Raw genomic sequence first — 19,240 nt, 5'->3', positions numbered from 1 at the left:
ATCTTAGAATTTTTAAAAAGAAAAGCCACATTGCAAAACGTAATATGAAGCATTTTTGACTTAAAAAAAAATCTTAGAAGTAAAACTAAGGAGTTTAGAAGTTCCTAGGAAAAATATCAGCATCCCAGGTGGAGCTAATGGTAAAGAACCCGCCTGTAAATCCAGGAGATTTAAGAGATTTGGGTTCAATCCCAGGTCAGAGAAACCCTGGAGGAGGGCATGGCAACCCACTCCGGTATTCTTGCCTGGAGAATCCCATGGACAGAGGAGCGTGTGGGCTACAGTCCATGGGGTCGCCAAGAGTCAGACATGACTGAAGCGACTGAGCAGGCATGAACAGGAAAAATATCACCATGTCTCTGGCTCTGCTCTAACAGAGAAGCCAAGTGTGTCTACCATTTGAAACAAAATAAACAACCACCACAACTAACGCCCCATCTATCTCGCTTTGTGAAAGAAAATGCGCTGGACTCAACCAGCAGCCAAAGATGTGATCCACAGGCCCCCAAAATTCTAGGAGCTGTAAAGATTCAATCTGTAGAGCTGTGTTCTAAGTCAAGGGATAAGGAGGAAAAGGGTATTAGTAAACAAATTCTCAAGATTGAATATTTGGTTGGGTAAATTTTCCTTTCTTGGTTTGGAGCAGATTCTGTGCATTTCTTTTTTCCAGTTCTATTAAATCCTTAAACAGATCTGAGTTTTAAGGGCTTAGGACTGCCCTTGGAAAATAGATGATCACACTCTCTGTTTAGGGTTTTAGTGATATGGGGAAAAAAAAAGTAGGCAACGGATTGAATTCCCCTCCTCCAGATCAATTTCTCAGTGACTCTCTTTTGTAGTTCCCATTTAAAGCAGAAACATGTTTTAAAAATGAAGTGGTGACATATAAAATCCCATCCATTAATCTTCATTTTTCAATTGTTATATGTATAAAAGAGAGACAAAGAGATGGAGAGACTGATGCATACAGAAAAAAGATTACTCAATTTCTGAGGAAGGAAGGCTCTACAAGTCTTTTCAGTTTACATTTTATATTTCTTGTAATTACTTCACAGGGGTACTAGATTGGAAAACTTCTTTACCCACAGAAATGTTCCAAGTGTAGCTGGGAGGATCTGGGTGAAGAAAATTAGTGTTTTTCCCCCAAAGTCAATTTAATAAATCAAACTCTAGTCCTACAACTGTGTTTCTCATACTGGAATCCTAAATCCCATTAAATAGGGTCAGATATAGAGTGATATACAGTAGAATTCCTTTAGGCAACAAATGCTCAGTTAGTAAAGAATCCCCCTGCAATGCAGGAGACCCCAGTTTGATTCCTGGGTTGGAAGATCCACTGGAGATGGGATAGGCTACCCACTCCAGTATTCTTGAGCTTCCCTTGTGGCTCAGTTGGTAAAGAGTTCGCCTGCAATGTGGGAGACCTGGGTTTGATCTCTGGGTTGGGAAGATCCCCTGGAGAAGAGAAAGGCTACCCACTTCGGCATTCTGGCCTGGAGAATTCCAGGGACTGTATAGTCGAAGGGGTCGCAGAGTCAGACGCGACTGACAGACTTTCACTTTCACTTTCATAATGTGATACAGTCCTTTGGACTGCAAGATCAAATCACTCAATCCTAAAGGAAATCAACCTGAATATTCATTGGGACGACTGATGCTGCAGTTGAAGCTCCAATACTTTGGCCACCTGATGTGAAGAGCTGACTCACTGGAAAAGACCCTGATGCTGGGAAAGACTGGAGGGAAAAGCAGAGGATGAGATGGTTAGATAGTATCACTGATTCAATGGACATGAATTTGAGCAAACACCTGGAGAAAGTGGAGGACGGAGGAGCCTGGTGTGCTGGAGTCCATGACATTGAAAAGAGTTGGACCGGACTTAGCTACTGAACAAGAATGTAGAGTTACATGTTCATGACTTCTAGGAACGGTGCTGAGCAATTAAGATGGCTGTGCCCTCGCCCTCTGCCACAGCTGGCTGGACCCTGCTTCCAAGATTACTTCAGACCCTCCTCATGAACACTTCCTCTAAAAACCAAAACAAAACATTTTCACCCTTGTCACCTCTTCTTTCCATTCTTCCTCTTCATGCTCAGTCACTCATTGTGTCCGACTCTCTGCAGCCCTGTGGACTATAGCCCGCCAGTTTCCTCTGTCCGTGGGATTTCCCAGGCAAAAATATTGGAGTGAATTGCCATTTCTGCCCCAGGGGTTCTTCCCCACCCAGGGATCAAAGCAGCATCTCCTGCTTGGCAGTTCAGTTTCTCAACTGTGTCCGACTCTTTGCGACCCCATGGACTGCAGCACACCAGGCTTCCCTGTTCATCACCAACTCCACAGTTCAAAAGCATCATTTCTTTGGCGCTCAATGCTTGGCAGGCAGATTCTTTACCACTGAGCCACCTGGGAGCCCCTCCATTCTTCCTAGCAGATACCTTTAAGGAGAAACTGAAGGTTGAAAAACAGAAGCCAAATATCAGGGAAGTTATTCAAAGCATATCACCTGAAAAGGGGCCTTAGAGGCAGACCAAGACACTCGCCAAGTGCCCCTCATTGTTTTTCCAAGAAGGAAAGTTAGCATCCAGGGATGTAAAAGGACTTGACTAAGTTGCTACTAGTTGGTATCAGTGGGAGCACTGATATCAGGGGGACCTTCAACATTCAATTCCCAGGCCAGTCCTCTCAATTATCACTAATAAGTATAAGAAGGAAAATATAGTACTGCTATATCACTCCCTCTTTATTTATTTGTTCATTTATTGTGATGCATAAGAGGGAAACAATGAGGCACTCAGAATAATTTGATACAAAAAAAAAAAAAATACAAAAACAATAACAAGGGTAGACAATAGACACTCTGCTCTTCAAGACAGAATATGCTTACTTTCCCCTAGACATCACACTCATGGGCAAAGTCTTCTGTGACCTGGAAGAGGGAAGGCAATTCCATCGCCCATACAGATCTGCTACACTGCTCAACTCTCCCAAGCGCAGCATAAGAGTGCAAGGGGAGTGACGTCTTTCTGAGGTTAACCCTTTTCTGTTTCAAGAGGAGACAATGGAAGGCAGTGGTGTTCTGTGGAGCGTAACAAGAATCGCTGGAAATTTGGTAGCTAAGAGCACCAAGCAGTCATCCAGAAGGAAAAAATAAATTGTGCAGAGGAGCAGTGAGCTGGTGGAGCCTCTGAGAACACTGATGTCCATGAAGTGAAAGTGAGATAGTACAATAGAAGGGTGCGGAGCTGAGTTATAACACAGTGTGAAGAGGCTAAGGATGAAGCAAGGAAACTGATGTCTGTTAAGCTCTGCCATGTGCCAGACAACATGCTGAGTTCTCTTATGTATTATTATCATCACACAATCCTCACAACCTTTGGAGATAATTTCTATTATCACAAAAAGCAGAAAGTGAGTCTTCAAAGATGTTAAGTAACCAGTCCTGGGGTAATACACCTAAAGAGACCAGACTGTTCTCCACACTAAGGTGTTCTGGTTCTGATTCAGCCAACTGCTGCTAAGTTGCAAACCACCCTCAAAACTTAGTGGCTTGAAGCAATTATGCAGTATTTCCCATGATCGTCTAAGCTGTCTGGGCAGGTGCTCTGCTGACTCCACCTGGGCCCATTCGCTCACCTGGCTGCACTGAGCCGGAGGATTGGCTGACCGAACATGGCCTCACTCCTGTGCTGGTAGTGGGTGCTGGTGAGAGGCTGGGGCACCTCGGTTCTCAGCATGTGGACACTCATCCTCCAGCAGGCGAGACCAGCTTCATGGTACGGTGGTCTCAGTGTCCCAAGCAGGTTGTTTTATTTTTGCATTGGTTTGCTTGCCATTTTACTAAAGTATGATTGACAATAAAGAGCTGTATCTATTTAACATATACAACTCCATGAGTTGGGGATAAGTAAACACCCAGGAAACAATCATCACCTTCAAGGTCAAAAACATATCCATCACTTCCCAATGTTTTCACCTGTCCTCCATTTTTATTTACTTATTTGTTTGTTTGTGGTAAGAACACTGAAGACCTACCCTTAACAAATTTTAACTCCAGAAGGGCTTTTTAAAGCCCATCCTTAGAAGTAGCATGATGCCATTTTCTGTCACATACTCTTGGTTAAAACAAGTCACAAGGCTATTCCAGGTTCAAGGGAAGAAAGAGCATCCACTTCCCAATGGAAGGAGAGTTAAAGTCACATTACAAAGGGGCGTATGGCATGGAAGGAATCATGTGATCACTTAAAAAACAATTCACCATAAGGTCTGGACTCTGTGTTCCTTCTACTACCAAAGTGAAGTGAAAGTCATTTAGTCGCGTCTGACTCTTTGTGACCCCACGGACTATAGAGCCTATGGAATTCTCCAGGCCAGAATATTGGAGTGGGTAGCCTTTCCCTTCTCCAGGGGATCTTCCCAACCCAGGGATCAAACTCAGGTCTCTTGCATTGCAGGCGGATTCTTTACCAGCTGAGACACAAGGGAAGCCCAAGAATACTGGGGTGGGTATCTGATCCCTTCTCCAGCAAATCTTCCTGACCCAGGAATCAAACCGGGGTCTCCTGCATTGCAGACCTTGAATATAAATCCCACACTACCCTTCAGTGTTCTTTTTATAGATTTATTAATGGGACTACTTTTTATAACCTGGAATAGATGTCAGAAAACTTCTAGCTCTATCTTTACTGCTACTGGAACCTGGAGTGTTTGTTTTTAAATGGGTCTTACTTTTCTCACTTGTGAGAAAAGGATTTGATCCGTTATCTTTCAAAGGGCTTATGAGACTATATGTTGATAGAATAGTGTCTATTTTTAGATCAATATGAACTAGCCCTCTTGGGGGAGGGGCAAGATGGAGATGAGAGAAGGTTAGAAATGAGATGGCTTCTATTTTGCCACATGCTCCCTCTTTCATTGCTGTAGGCTTGGAATTGGGGGCAGAAACGTCCTTCCCATGGGTGGTTGAAATCTTCCACAATCTGGGTGCTGTTCTGATCATTTCCATTTATTATATTCCAGGACGACGTGGGTCCTCCCACATTATACCAAGATTAAGAGTACAAGTCCTCACTCTAAGCGCATCTAGACCAGGTTAGACAAAACATTTCCCATACAACACACACTCACAGCAGCGAAGCTGACAGCAGAGGCAAGAAGGCTCTTGAGCTGGTCTCTTCCTGAGGGAGTTGGGAGTGTTCTCTGAAAGATATTGTTGCCTAGTCTTTGGAAGATCAGGTTCCCAAGGAGAACACTAATGTTTAATTTAGCACAAAGACAGCTCAGAATCTCTCTCTGGGGGACTGAGCCTGCAAAAAGACCCACATGCAAAGAATCTAAGTGAGAAAAGGAAGCTCTTGTGGGTGCAATGACTACAGGACTTGGGCACAACTCTCCTAAACAAGCGCTTCTGCCTGGGTTTCTGTCAGGAGGACCGCTGATCTTTCTCGTTTACCCTTGGGTCTGTACTTTGCTCTTTTTCAACACGTCTGTGAAACAGCCAAAGAGGATAACACCACCGGCACACGGGTTGTGCTGTCTGAAATTACACGGTGCAGCGTGGCAATCAGATGCGCAAGCCTTAGCCGGTTTAGCAAGTATGGGCCTACTTAGGGGAACAACAACGAGAAATCAGCTTCTCAGCTGCTCAGCCAGACAATGTTTTTATTTTTACATAATTTAGACTCCAGAGACCTCCAGAAATGAGCAGTGTACATTGAAGTATGGCAATCGCCATTGCAAAGACACAGTACAGCACACACTGTATTCAATTAAGCCACTTCTTTGCACCCTGGTTGCCATGACTCTAAGAGATTATACTGTGTATCCAACAAACCCCTGGTAAGTTATTAGCAGCTGAAGCAAACTTTGGCCTTAAGTAAATTTTCTGGGGAAAAAAAAAGAAAAGACATGTAATTAACTTTCTGTTCAAATCCTTCAGAACTACCTGAAAAGAAGCCTGTTGTGCAGTGAGGAATTCAAGATGCTGGGCTTCATGTGGGTGAGTTATTAGAGTGCTGGAAAACTCAACCATATATTTCTGACAAAAGAGAACTTTTAAAAACGACAATGTTAATGATTCCACATTAACATAGGAACCGGCTGTGACTGAGGAAGCAAGAACACGGTTAAAAACAAATATCAAACACAACGAACCCAAGACGAGTTTGATTCCACCTTTCCACAGAATATTATCCTTCAAGAGGAGGAGCAGGGTCTGAGTTTAAATGATGGGGAATAAAGAGACTGAAAGAAAAGTTTTAACTCCAGTCTGTGCTTGGAGTTAGAACCAGCAAATCTGTCCTTCTTCAAACCTCATCCACCGAGAACAAGACTATTCTCATTCTAATCCTGTCACTTCTTCACAGAAACACTGAGCTTTTGATTAAGAAGCGTCCTCACAGAAACTTGCTTTGAAGCCTTGGCAATGTTTTCCTCGCGTTTCTTATGGAAAGTCACACTTGAGGAGGTACTGAGCGAAGAAGAGATTCCAAGCGAGGAACCACATCAAGGGGGACATTTTCAGCATGCTCCAGGTCGGGGTTGGGGAGAGGGCAGATCCTTGCCGCGCGGTGAGAGGACCGATTCCCTAGCAACTTGAGAGAGGGACCTGGCTTTCAAAAGCGCACATTTAAATCTCCACAGCAGGGAACTGCTACCTCTTTGTGACTCTGTGGCCAGATTCCCTTAAGAATTATTCATCAGTCTGAATGAATAATTCAGTTAAATTGGTAAATTTCGACTCTTCCATTCTAATCATTCCAAATTCTCAACAGATAGTCTCAATTTCTCATTGACTCACACAACCCACCCACCACACTCCCTGGGCAACTGAATGGAAACCGAGCCTTTCTTCTTGAAGAGGCAAGGAGTCAACCTCTGACTCTAGTCAAGTTCTAGATGAGGAGTCGTGCAGTCCCAGGAGTGGAAGAGATAGGAATTGATCCTGTTCTGAAGACGGGTACTATTCAACCCATTTCAGAGAAATGTAAACCCGTCCCAGACAGCATCTGCATAGTAAACTCCTTAAGAAAACTGGATAATGTGGCATACTTCACCATCCATTTAAAAGAAATAAAAAGAGAAAAGCCACATCCTTCCACAAACTATCCCTGACATCACTTTGGAGGTAGAATCCTGAGCGGGGAAACCGTGACTCTGACTTGCGTATGTCACTTCTCACGTTAATAAGAGCAAGTTAAAAGTTACTGAGCCTCCTCTAGGTGCTAGGAAGTTACCTCACTCACTCACCAACCCTCTGTAGTCAGTTCTAGGACTATCATTCCATTTTACAGGTGAGAAAACTGGGACTGGAGAGTTTAATTAGCCAAGAAGTGGTGAGCCACTGAGAGAAGAGCTGTGATTGAAACCGGGTCGTCTCACCCCCACCCCAGATTCTTAAGTGCTATGTTTATCTTGTCTCCATCAGCTGATGTTAAAACATCCCCACCCATTTCAGACTGTAAATTCTAAAAAGACAAAGGCTATATCAAATTGCTCATCGTGGATACATTCATTGTCCTGGTATAGAATAAATTGTTTATTGAATTAATGGATAGGTTCCCCCAACTCTAAAAAGCACCCATGTTCACAATCGTGATAAGAAATTTCAGGACTTTTGCTAAAACCATTAAGACCCACGGGGACCACAGTGCATGTAAAATACTGTTATAGCCATGCCTTTGACCCTACTCTCTAGCTTTATTCAAGCTTCACTGAGAAGTATGTAAACCTCTCTCTACATCCTCTCTCCAAGGAAACAGAACAGCTTTCATTCTTTCCACCCGACCCTTGGATATGCATAGGAAAGGGCCAGAGCTGAGTGGTGGAGACAGAGCCCACCAGAGCTGTGCCTAGTATCTTAGCATCCTGCCTGGAATCAAGGAGGGAAGGAGTTGCTAGTTCTTCCCCTCGGCCATCCACTCCATGGCGAGCCTTCCCCGTGCTCTGCGAACATGGACCAAATGGGGGAAACTGCTATTGACCAACCTCCGGGCAAGGAAAATATCTGTAACACACCGGCAATTAAAAAGCAAGGAAGAAAGCCAGCGCATCTCAAACACCATCTGGACTCACAGCTTCTTATAAATTTCTGCGCATGATTTTTTGTTTGTTTGTTTTAACGAAAAGACCTTTTCCAAGTTAGTAAACTCATTTGTTGGAAAGGTCAGTTTACACATCCAGAGAACCCACGGGGGCAATCCTGATTTGCGCTGGAAGGCCTAGCCAGCCTGAGGAAAGACGTGTAGCTGGTTCTGCTTCTTTTAGCTTCTCTTCTGCGTCTAGCAACTGTGCTTTTAAAACCATCTCCTTTCGATGCCAAAGGCCATGTCACGCTGTATATAACTCACAGTGAATGGGAGAAGTGTGTAAATAGCAAGGCATTAAGCAGCTCAAGGGACTTGAAGATAGGTAATAGAGAACACTTAGGCAGTGCGCGATGAGAAGAGGCTGCTGGAGGGGAAATGTAATACTTGTCTTCAAGTATATGAAGGATTGTTATTGCTTCAGAGACACTGACTCCTCTGAGCCTTCCTTGCCAGACCATTTCCCAGGGCCTCTGATACACTCTTCCCTGGTGGCTCAGATGGTAAAGAATCTGCCTGCAATGCAGGAGACTCGGGTTTGATCCCTGGGTTGGGAAGATCCCCTGGAGAAGGGAATGGTTACCCACTTCAGTATCCTTGCCTGGAGAATTCCAAGGACAGAGGAGCCCGGTGAGCTACAGTCCATGGGGTCACAAACAGTCGGAGGCAACAGAGTGCCCTTCACTTCACTGATACCCTCTTGCTGGAGCTTGAGACCCTCCGGGGTGGGGGGGATCGACCTCGCATGGGCCCCTCACTGCTCACACCCAACCACAGGGTCAGCCTGGCTCCACTCTCTGTCCCCAAACACCCAAGGTTTACCCAGATCTGCACTCACTGGCCCCGGTGCTCACTTCCACCTTCTCTCTTGCTCTTCCCAGGCCTGCTGGGAACCCACATTCTACATGCAGCACCACCTGACCTGGGTTTGACTCTCTCTGCTGCCGGACTACCAACAGCACTCTTGTTCTGAGCACCCACTATGTGTCAGGCACTGCATTAACTGTTTTGCTGAAGAATATTAGCTTTCTTTTACAGATGAAGATTTCCCAGGTGGTGCAGTGGTAAAGAATCCACCTGCCAGTGCAGAAGTAGACTAGAGATGTGGGTTCGATCCCTGTGTCAGGAAGATCCCCTGGAGGAGGGCATGGCGACCCACTCCAGCATTCTTTCCTGGAGAACCCCATGGACAGAGGAGCCTGGCAGGAGTCCATGGGGTTCCAAAGAGTCGGACGTGACTCAGTGACTAAACAACAACAACAAAAATCCCAAACAGCAATATCACAGAGGGCCACTTTTAAGGAAAGAAACATCCTTGTCCATCCTTGAACAGAGCACCTCCAAAGCCAAGGGTGCTCTGTTAAGATCATATCTGCTTGTATTGATGCCCATAGTTCCCACCAAACAAGATTTTATACTTGAGACAGATTATAACAATGACCCAATTTGGGTTGCTGCTCAGTAACAGATGAAGATGCTCATGCCCTAAAAGAAGAAAATTATTTCCCCAAGCTCACACAGGTAGTAGATGTGAAGTAGGGGGTCACACAAGATCCAACTAGAAAATCTACGCATGAAATTCTTCTCTTATCAAACCTTTAAGCCTCAGTTTCCTTATTTGTAAACTAGTCAAATGTTGCTTACTCACCTCTCTCTTTTTTTGAGCATTACATAAATATATAATAACAGTGTCTGGATATTCTAGGGCTCAATAAATATTTACTCCTCTCTCTCTGAATTTCTTTTATCAGTTTTGGTCCATTCTACCTAGTTAAGCATTTCACTGTTACTGTGTAAATACGGTCTTGATTTGCTAACTAGCCTGTAAGTAAGAACGGACTAGGTCTTTAGCTCTATTTCCCCATTCTCCCACAGAACCTGTTAACGTGTGAGGGAAATCATCATGAAAATGCAGAAGAAAGAACTTGGAAATGTTTTCCTTAAACATGATCCTACCTATGAATGTATAAAAGAGACAGGATTAAAACACAAGGAAGTAGTCGAGTCTACTTGGAATGGTTTAGCTGCCATGCATAGCAGAACTGGATGGTTTTTGTTTTTTTTTTCAAATTTCCTTAATAAGCTTTTGGAGATTAAATAGCAGGGCTAAACACACACACACACACACACCACCACCAACAATGAAAACAAAAACAGCCACTCAAGCTACTTCATTTGAAAACCCATGTTTGTCTCGTAACTTAACAAAAGGTTTACCAGCATAGGGGAGTCATACAGCATCAAACTTTAAGGTTTAGGAAAACTTGATAAACATCACCCAGCAATGACATTATTTCAAAGAAAACAGAGGCCTTCTATAAACAAACACTGACCTAAACAAGCAAGATGTCTTGGTGACATAATTACACTACTCTGCTGGCAAAACAAGCTTTCTATCCATTTTTGATAAAGGATTGTACCAACTTCTCTCTCCACTTGAACTCTTTTGCCTTTGTGAGATCTTATATTTACTGGAAAGAAGTCATAGGAAGGTCCTGGATAAATAAGAACTCTCTCTTTATTACTTTGTTCTGGAAAACAGAACAAAAATAGGTCAGTTCTTAAGGAAATGATGGCTGCATATATAAATAATGTAAACACTCCTATCACTGTCCCAGGGAGGATATTCATCACATGGACAGCTACAGACTCCCAGATCTGGCCAATGAAGTGTTTCTATTCTCAGCCCCCCTCCCACGCACAGCCCTCCAATTCTGAATTGTCAATTGGAAACTTGATTATTATCAGTTAAAAATAACTGGGGAACTCTGGCAATGATTTAACTTGTTTGACTTTCTTAAGCTAACAATTAACATTTTAGACTATTGTTGACAAAATATTTAACTTTCCTGTGCCATTTGTGCAAACGACTTTCCTAATATTCCTGACACACTCTGACAGACACACCTTTCTGAAGCTGCTTAGGTCTGTGCAGGGGCCGTAAAAGACCCTAAACACCTTCACACTGTTGCACATTTTAACTAGGATTTCCTGGGACCTCTGAGAACGCTTAAGTACACTGATATCTCAGTTTTCTCTTGACAGCACTGAATTTGAAATACAATCCCTCTATTTACAATAAAAGCTATTTCACTATTTAAAACAGACAATTGAAAGCTTAAGTACACTTTTAATCCCTGGAAAAACTGGTATTATGATTCCTTGTTTAGCATTTATTATTAGTAATACTAGTAATAATGCCTTGCATTTCTGCAGCGCTTAATTTTTTCCAAAGACTATCCAGAAACACACATTCATTTGTTTTCTCAACAAGCCAGGGCAGCATTATTGTTCTGTCTTGCAGATGACTGCTAAGTAACTTGTCCTGGGTCACCCAGCTGGTTAGCGATCAAGCAGGCCCAGAACCGAGGATACAGATTCCTTGTCCGATCTGTTTTCTTTCCTCCACACTATGTTAGGGAGAAGATAATCTCTGAAGCCAAAGATGACTTGGAACCACTTATCTATCTATCCTAGCAACACAGTCTAAGCAACAACAACAACAAAAAAGAGCCTGTCTCAGGCAAAAGGGAAAGGTTAATAATGCACCACGGAAGCTCTAAACCTTTCTGTTCCATGGACCAGCAATTATTCAGCTTCACAGTTCATTCAAAGATTCAAACATACTTCACCAGGAAATGATTTAGTGCCGAAAGCCTGCTCCAAGTGGAGCAGACCTGCTTAAACCCTTACAATCCAGGCCCTCCGAAAGGCCCTGTTCCTGCCATCTCTGCAGTAAAGGGGCTTCCTCTGAACTTGTACTTGAGCTAAATGAAGAAATTGGCTGAGTAAGGGCTGCAGAATTAGGCTATGTGGACAGAATTAGAACTGGCTTGGAGGTTATTCTGACATTGTTCTGGAAACTTAGGCTATTGAAAATCTCAGACATTGTACATGTCTTGCAGTATCACCCCCCCTCAAAGTCAACAATCACCCGAAGAATGGAGGCTCTCTTTCCACTCTCACTGAAATATTACTGCCTATATCCAAGGCATTGTATTAGCAGATATGCAGGATACAGACCTCTCGTCTGAGGGCACTGTGCATGTTCGATTTTAGATGATCAATATGTTCTCCCTTTCTTCAAAGGACATTTATGGCCACTTAGGGCATACGAATAAACTATTAAACGGATACCTTCCACACACCCAGACAGAAATAAATCTGGTTATGGACAGAACAGTAAGAAAGAATTCTGACACCCATTCTGTGCAAAGGCCCCTTTAAATGGATGGTGTTGCTGAAAAGAAGAGGAGCCTGAGTGAAATGAGACCAGCAGATTTAACCGGCTTAGTGAATCACTCCCGAACGCCCAGGCCTCCCCTTTGGACACAATGTTATCAGGTTAATACAGTACTTGCATCACCATCTCTGAGTACTATGCTGAGTAACAAAGCGCCAAATTTAGAAGCTAAAATGGAGAAGGGAATTTCCAATAACCAAAAAGGGGGCGGTGGATCACCCCTTGCCATGGCACAGGTCTGCAGTGAAGAACCACCATCAGAAATACACTGGTCTTTTCACTCCTTCCATGCACAGCACATCTCATCAATCCTCACGGCGCTTGGGGAGGGAGCCCCTCTAAGCGGGTGTTTCAGGAGATGACTGGTAGTGAGGAGAGAGAAAGCAGATTCCCCTTTAGAAAAGGGGTGACAAAGCAGCTATCTCTGGCTTCTATAGCACCAAGCCTCCAGCCGAGAGAGGCCAGACGCTGCCGGCACGGACACTCCTGTCATAAAGTTACAGTCACCAGTGAAGTTGGTTTCATTTCGCATCCCCAAAACCCCAGGAAAAAGAGGCAGCCTCAGCTTCCTTCCAAGTGGGAGGAGAGCAAAAAAACCGAAAGAGCAAGGCCATAAGCAGACACCTTCCTTGCAGCCGCTGGGATGTGAAGGCCACATCCAGGCTTGGCACCCAGGACAGAGGTCTGTCTTCTCTGGGGCTGGGCGCCTAGTTCCCTGTATCACCCCAGAAACACTTACCAGGAGACTGTGAAGCATACAAGGCTGTATTATTGGGAGACTTGCAGACAGATTATAAATTTACTGAGGACAATCAAGGCATTTAGATGCTTTTGGCCACAAATGCCAGTGACACAGACACATACAAACCTCATCCTTCTTTCCATTCGAGTGATTCTTTACCCGCTCCCCCCACCCCCAGCATCTTTCTTTCACGAAACAAACTCCCATTGCTGTCGTAGGGAATTCCAGAGAGAGGTGAGGATACAGCAGGTGGAAAGGAACGGAAATTAGGCCTGAAAGCATGAAATAACCCCACGGGCTAACTGTATCCAAGGATAAAACAACAAACATTGAGCAGTTTAACTGTTAGCTGTTATCTCTGGTCTGGAATTGGCACCAGGAAGTTGCAGTTCTAGGCATCCCAGGCAAAATGTGTGTGTGGTGGAACAGAACAGAACAATTCAGCCCCCAGGCTTTCTAGAAACTTCACGACCCAGGCCAGGGATAAGGAGAAGCCACAGAGAAGCATCCAGCGGCCTGGCTAGGGGCTCTCCCCAGAGCTCCTTCTCAAGCCGCCTCCAAGAAAGAGCTCGACCTAGTGCCTTCCTTTCCTTTGGGCTTTTTGAGGACATTTCGGCTTGGATGGCCATTTCCTGTTGCTGACTTTCATTAGGGCTGGCTTGGGCACGTGGGAGCTGTTCTGCGAGTGGACACAGGACTTCCGAAGCCCCAAGGAACGCAGAAACGGAGGAAGCTTGCAGGGTCACAGGGCCGCGGGGCTCCACCTTCTACCCAGAGGCCAGGGCCCCAGCAGCTTTGCGGGGGAAGCCCGCACAAGCCGGCGATCACCCGACCAGGACTGGCACAGGAACCAATGAGTCAAGGGCTACTCCCTCTGGGCTGGGGTGTGTCTGCGCCTCTGAGGAAGAACTTCCAGCCAGAAACCGAATCACAACTCTCAGGTACGGTACTCTGTCGCCAGGAGTGGCAGAGGACAAGGCACTTTCTAGGAGGACAAACTGGAAACAGCCCCTTGGCGCCTGCACACTTCAGTGAAGGCTGCAAGTCAGCACTCTCTGATTGCAGTGCCTGCGGAAAGAAGCTAGGTGGGGACAGTGGGGGAGTCTGGAAGAAACCAGGGAGCAGGCCTCTCAGAAACATTCCCTCACACGTCTTGGGGAGAACTCCCCAAGTTTTTGAGTGAGGGGGCGCTCAAGGAACTTGCTCTGTTAGGGATGACCACTTGTGTTCTCTTGACCAAGGAGAAGGGGCCACTTCAAAGAGGGAAAGGGAAATGGGACAAGAAGGAAAAGGCTTGGCTAAAGGTCAGCTGGACTGGCTGCTAAACAAACGCTTTCAGGCTAAGTGTGGCTTGTCGGGCCTAATCGGCCCTGGCCTGCCAAAGTGAGAGGCTCCTTGAGGCAAGGCCTTCTTCAGTGGCTCAGAGCTTGCCGCTTGGGGCCAACTCTTCTGCAGTCTGCGGACCCCAGAGAAAACTCTGGAAAACTCAAGTTTCTCACCCCTTAAGAACTACTCTACAGGTGGAAGGACACCAATGCATACGCAACCGCAGAACGTGACGAAGAAGGTTTAACAACACGGCACCAAGCGGCCGCCCAACGGCCTTTGGGGTGGGCAGGCGGGCCCGGAGCCCTCCGCACTGCCGTCCACTTGGCGTCAGGCCGAGGCCAGGGCCGCCCTGACCGAAGGCCACGGGACCGCCGCCGGAACGAGGAGAAAACCAGGGGTCTTACCGCAATGAGGGCCGAGTTCCTCTGGTCCCCCGGGGCGGAGGCCGGCGGCGGTGGCTGCTGCTCGCCGTCGATCCCACCGCTGCCACCGCTGCTCCGCAGGTGCTGCTGGTGGTGACGGTAGTCCGGCGGCGGCGCCGGGGCCGCGGGCGCTGCCGTCGGGGCCGCCGGCGGAGGGGCGGCGGGCGCCGGCGGGGCCGCTGTGGCGGGCGCGGTGGAGGCCGTGGCCTTGGCGTGCTTGCCGGCCTTCCTGGCCCCCTGGCCGTGCTGCACGAGGCTCAGGAGCTGCAGGGTACTCTCTCTCTCCCGGTCCGAGCTCTCGGCCCTGCCCCGCTCGTAGCGGCCTTCACAGCTCAGGTGGTGCTGGCGGCAGACGGCGATGCGCGCTCGAAGGCGCTCCACGATGGCACTGTGCACTCTCGGGGTGACCGAGCCCCCTCCCAGGAGCCCCGCCCCGGGGGCCCCCCCCAGCCCTCCCGTGGGGGCCTGCGGGGGCGCTGTGTCCCCCATCTTCCTGGACACAATGACGGCTGCCTGTGGGATGGTGAGGTGGTGGGAGGCTACGGCTGGTTAGCACAGGCAAGTCTGCCTTTGACAATGTGCGCTCAGTGCTCAGGACCACATGAATAGAGGTCTTCAGAGGCTGGGGGCGTTGGTGGGGGGGGGGGCGCGTAGTGGAGAAGGTATGGGGGAGGGGAGTGAGTAAAAAGAGGGTGAGGAAGAAGAATAGAAACCAATGGCAGAGGATAAGTTGGAAACAAGCCCTGATCAACTTGCTCTAATTGTATCTGACAGCTCTGGAGAAGTTGGAGAGAGTTAGTGGGGATTCCCCCCGCCCCCCCCAACTCACCAGGCTGACAAGAGCCACTGGGTACTTTGTAAACACACGATCTGGGGGTTAGAGCAAGAATTCAGGGATTGCCAAGCAAGAGACAGGAACAGACAGCAAAGGGAATTGTGAGAGGTATTACAGAGAGCTGGACTCCCCCCTCTCCTCGTTGTTTCCGAAGATTCTTTTATGGGGATGTTTCTGCAGAGAAACCCATATCTACCATGGTCTCTGTAACCCACGGCCTTTACTTTCCTCAATTTTTTTTTTTTTAAAGTGCTGTTTCAGAAGCTTTTTGAAGTCAATGTTCAAAACGTACAAAAATCAAACAGAGACTGTCTTTTGGCTTTTAATCCCCCCCCCCTTCCTTTTGCTCCGGTGTTTTCTCCTCTTTGGGGGTGCTGTAGGATGTGGTCTTCTCCCCAAAGAGGGAGACAGCTTTTCAATTGTTAATGTCAGTAATTGGACTTCTGGACCATGCTTTTTTCTTCAGCTAATCCAATCACCGGTAAAATCCTCATTCCCTCTAAGGTTTCCCAGCCTTAAATGAAAGCAGTCTGAAGTCACTAGCCACTGAGAGAGAGATCCTTCAACACATTTTTTTTTTTTTTTTCTTCTTTCCCGCTTACGTTTCTAGTCCTCACCCCCGGCTCGATTCTAATACAGTACCAAGAGAGACAAACTCTTCCGAGAGTAATTTACAAACGATGGTCAAACTTACAAACTTCCAGCAAATTGCACCGAGTCATGTCCAGCCACTTTTCTGTCCACTTTTGTACATTCCATCCCCGGCCAGTGGATCTGAGGGTCTGGACTCGCAATAAGCAATGTGGTTCTATCTCTTGGATTGCTCCGCTTTTAGAGATGGAAAAGAAAGTAGCCGGTCTTTTCCTTTCTCTTTTTCCCGTCTGTTGTTCGCCGCTGGGCTGACACTGGCTCCGCCGCCCGGAGTCACGGCGATACACAGGCTTTCATTGTGCTCCGATAGGAGAGGGAGAGAAAGAGAGAGAGTGAGACAGAGGGAGAAAGAGAGAGCCAGCGAGCTGCAGGGGGGTGGGGGGCGGAGGGCGGGGGAGCGCTCGCCCGAGGCTCCCTGGTGGAAGGCGGGTGCCACTGCACGGGCGAGCGAGGCGGCCGGCGCGGGGAAAGGGGAACGCAGAGGGCCTCCCAGCGGCAAGAAGTGGAGGATCCCGAAGCCTGCGCATCTCGGCGTCGGCGCGCGCAGCTCGCACTCCGGCTCGGCTCGGGCAGGAGGGGGGGACGTTGGGGAAATTCCCCAGCCTCTACCCGACAACTTCACCAGCCCGAAATGGTGCAGAAATTCCCGGCCAGGGGATGTATTTTCCCTGCCAGACCTCCGTTACGCTCCCCCCCTCCACCCCCCGAGAATATCACTTTCATTTTTCAGTATGTTGTCTATGACACCCCTGGGCACTCTAGCGAGAGCTGGGTGAACACGGAGGAAATGTTCCTGGGTGTCAGAAAGGGAGGCGTAGGATGTGTGCGTATTGGGGAAACAGAGGAGTGGGTGCAGAGAAGAAATTACATCGTTAGCTCCTAAAGGGCAGGCGAGTGTCTACCTGCTCGCCTGTTTTGTCTGTCTCTGGTTAAGTCAATCTGGGTGATCACAAGCAAATCAGTAAAAATAACTAAAATATGCTACCACGATGAAATTACAAATATCACTTCTCAGAAAGGAAAAACAACAACAACAACAACAAAAAAAGACTTCTCTGAAAATACAGGATTCCCTATGACAAACCTAATGCAAGATCTGGGGCCTTCACGGTAGTCTGTTTACATATATAACAAGGAAAATCATTATGCAGCAGTCCAGTTTCAAGAAGTTCACTAACACAAAACAAATAGATCTCTGACACACAACTGTTGTCTCCTCATCTTCAGATAATTCTACCTTTAAGCTCTCAAAATGTATGTTGGATTCTGCTGATTACCAGTTATGGAGGATAAAATAAAGTGAGCACAGTATTGCTCTAGTCAGGACCATATCATCTGTTATGCTCATTTGGAAGTCATTTGGATTTGAGGTGTCAAGCAATGGGGCTTTGTTAATTTAAACCACCTCTGGCATCTCAGTTACAAGATTCTGCTTCAAACTGAGCTGTGGATAGAAATGAATAAGATCACTGCAAACATTTTAAGACTGGATTTATCTACAGTTTAGTTCTTGATAGGCTGGCCTACATTAGTTCATTTTATTTTCACGAATTCTAGAATGTTATTTTGGAATTTGGGACAACTGCATTCTGATGGAATGTAACTTTTTACTTTTCATTGGAACATACTGCTGTCTGTCTGTTCCAAGGCTGTTCCTCACCACTCATGGAGAAAGGCAGAAATACCTTTTTAAGGTATGCAAATCTGAAAGGAGAACTCTCTCATGAGGTGTCAGTAAAATGTGAAGGAGTTCTGATCATTTTAGACTTGGTTTTTAAAAAGGTGTATTCATTAGACATTATCTTCTGTTATCATCAGCACTTTATATTCAGCAATCATACCTGATGAAAGAGAAACACTTCAATAAATTTAAACCTACTGTTCACTCTACAGTCCTGCAGTAGCATGATTGTGATTAACAGTTTTTGGTCAAAGCTGCTATTTCTAAATGATGTAAACTTTTATTTCTAAGCTAGACAAGGACACACCTTAAAAACTTGTCCAGCAACAATTTAGTAAATTTTCCTACTATATTCTAGTGATGTAGGACACGCCTTTACAGAGTCTTTTGTGCACATTTGCCCTTTACAGCCATTTAATTTCAAGCTGACATCATTATCATCCACATCCTCGTTTCCACTCACGTCATTACTATTTATTTAGTCACTGTTTCAGGCACAGTACTTTGCATGTATCTCCCTCAATCCACCAACAGTCCTGAGGGAGAGGAATTATTAACCCCATTTATAAATGAGGAAACTGAGGCTTATTGAAAATAAACTGTTTAACTAGGAAGTAACAGATCAGGACTCGAACTCAAGCCTAATTTCAAACCTATCCTTTCTTAACCACTGGACTTGCTGCCTCAGTATCAAGGGTGAAAAGAGTTACAGGGAAACCAGACTATGCCCAGAATAGCTCAAGGGCTGCAATTACACCTCAATCAACATGCTGGAGTCTAAGCAAGTCCTATAATACCTCCAAGAAATGAGTAGTGAATAGAACTACTCATCTGAGTATGAGAGCAGACAAGTGAGAAAATATGCTCAATTACGTCCAGCTGCCAATAAAATAAACATTTTTTTCCTTGTCTTCCCCTTTTATGGAACTGTTCCCTCTTATATCCCTAAAGCTTCTATAAGAGCCCTACCAATTTTTTTAAAGCATTAGTTCATTTGTCCATCTGTCTTCCTCATCATCTTTGCTGTTCATAGCTACCTAACATAAAGCATTTAATGCTATAGTGATAAATGTCAAGATTTCAAAAGTTCATAGATATGAGACTTGTAAGCTTACAAACCATTTTTTGTTATATAGAATCAGTGATATCAATTATGATGATAAAATAATACAGTACGTCATAATACCTGCTAAAGTTAATTCCAATTTTGCAACATTGTTTTCTTCTAGACCACTTGCTTTTGGCCCCCTGATCCA

The 19,240-nt window shown here is 45.8% G+C and overlaps 1 protein-coding gene across 1 annotated transcript in view; it reads right to left on the bottom strand.

Annotated features, from left to right (window-relative positions):
- Nucleotides 1–16,646, bottom strand: part of MAML2 (mastermind like transcriptional coactivator 2) — a 397,337-nt gene extending 380,691 nt beyond the window's left edge. Inside the window, exon 1 of the mRNA XM_043482648.1 lies at nucleotides 14,800–16,646. Coding sequence (XP_043338583.1) covers nucleotides 14,800–15,306 — 507 coding nt within the window. The 5' untranslated portion in view covers nucleotides 15,307–16,646. The remainder of the gene's footprint in view (nucleotides 1–14,799) is intronic.
- Nucleotides 16,647–19,240: the final 2,594 nt, after the last annotated feature.

Source organism: Cervus canadensis, chromosome 11, assembly GCF_019320065.1.
Source record: "Cervus canadensis isolate Bull #8, Minnesota chromosome 11, ASM1932006v1, whole genome shotgun sequence".
NCBI classification, from domain to species: Eukaryota; Metazoa; Chordata; class Mammalia; order Artiodactyla; family Cervidae; genus Cervus; species Cervus canadensis.
This window is presented reverse-complemented; position numbering and strand designations above follow the sequence as displayed.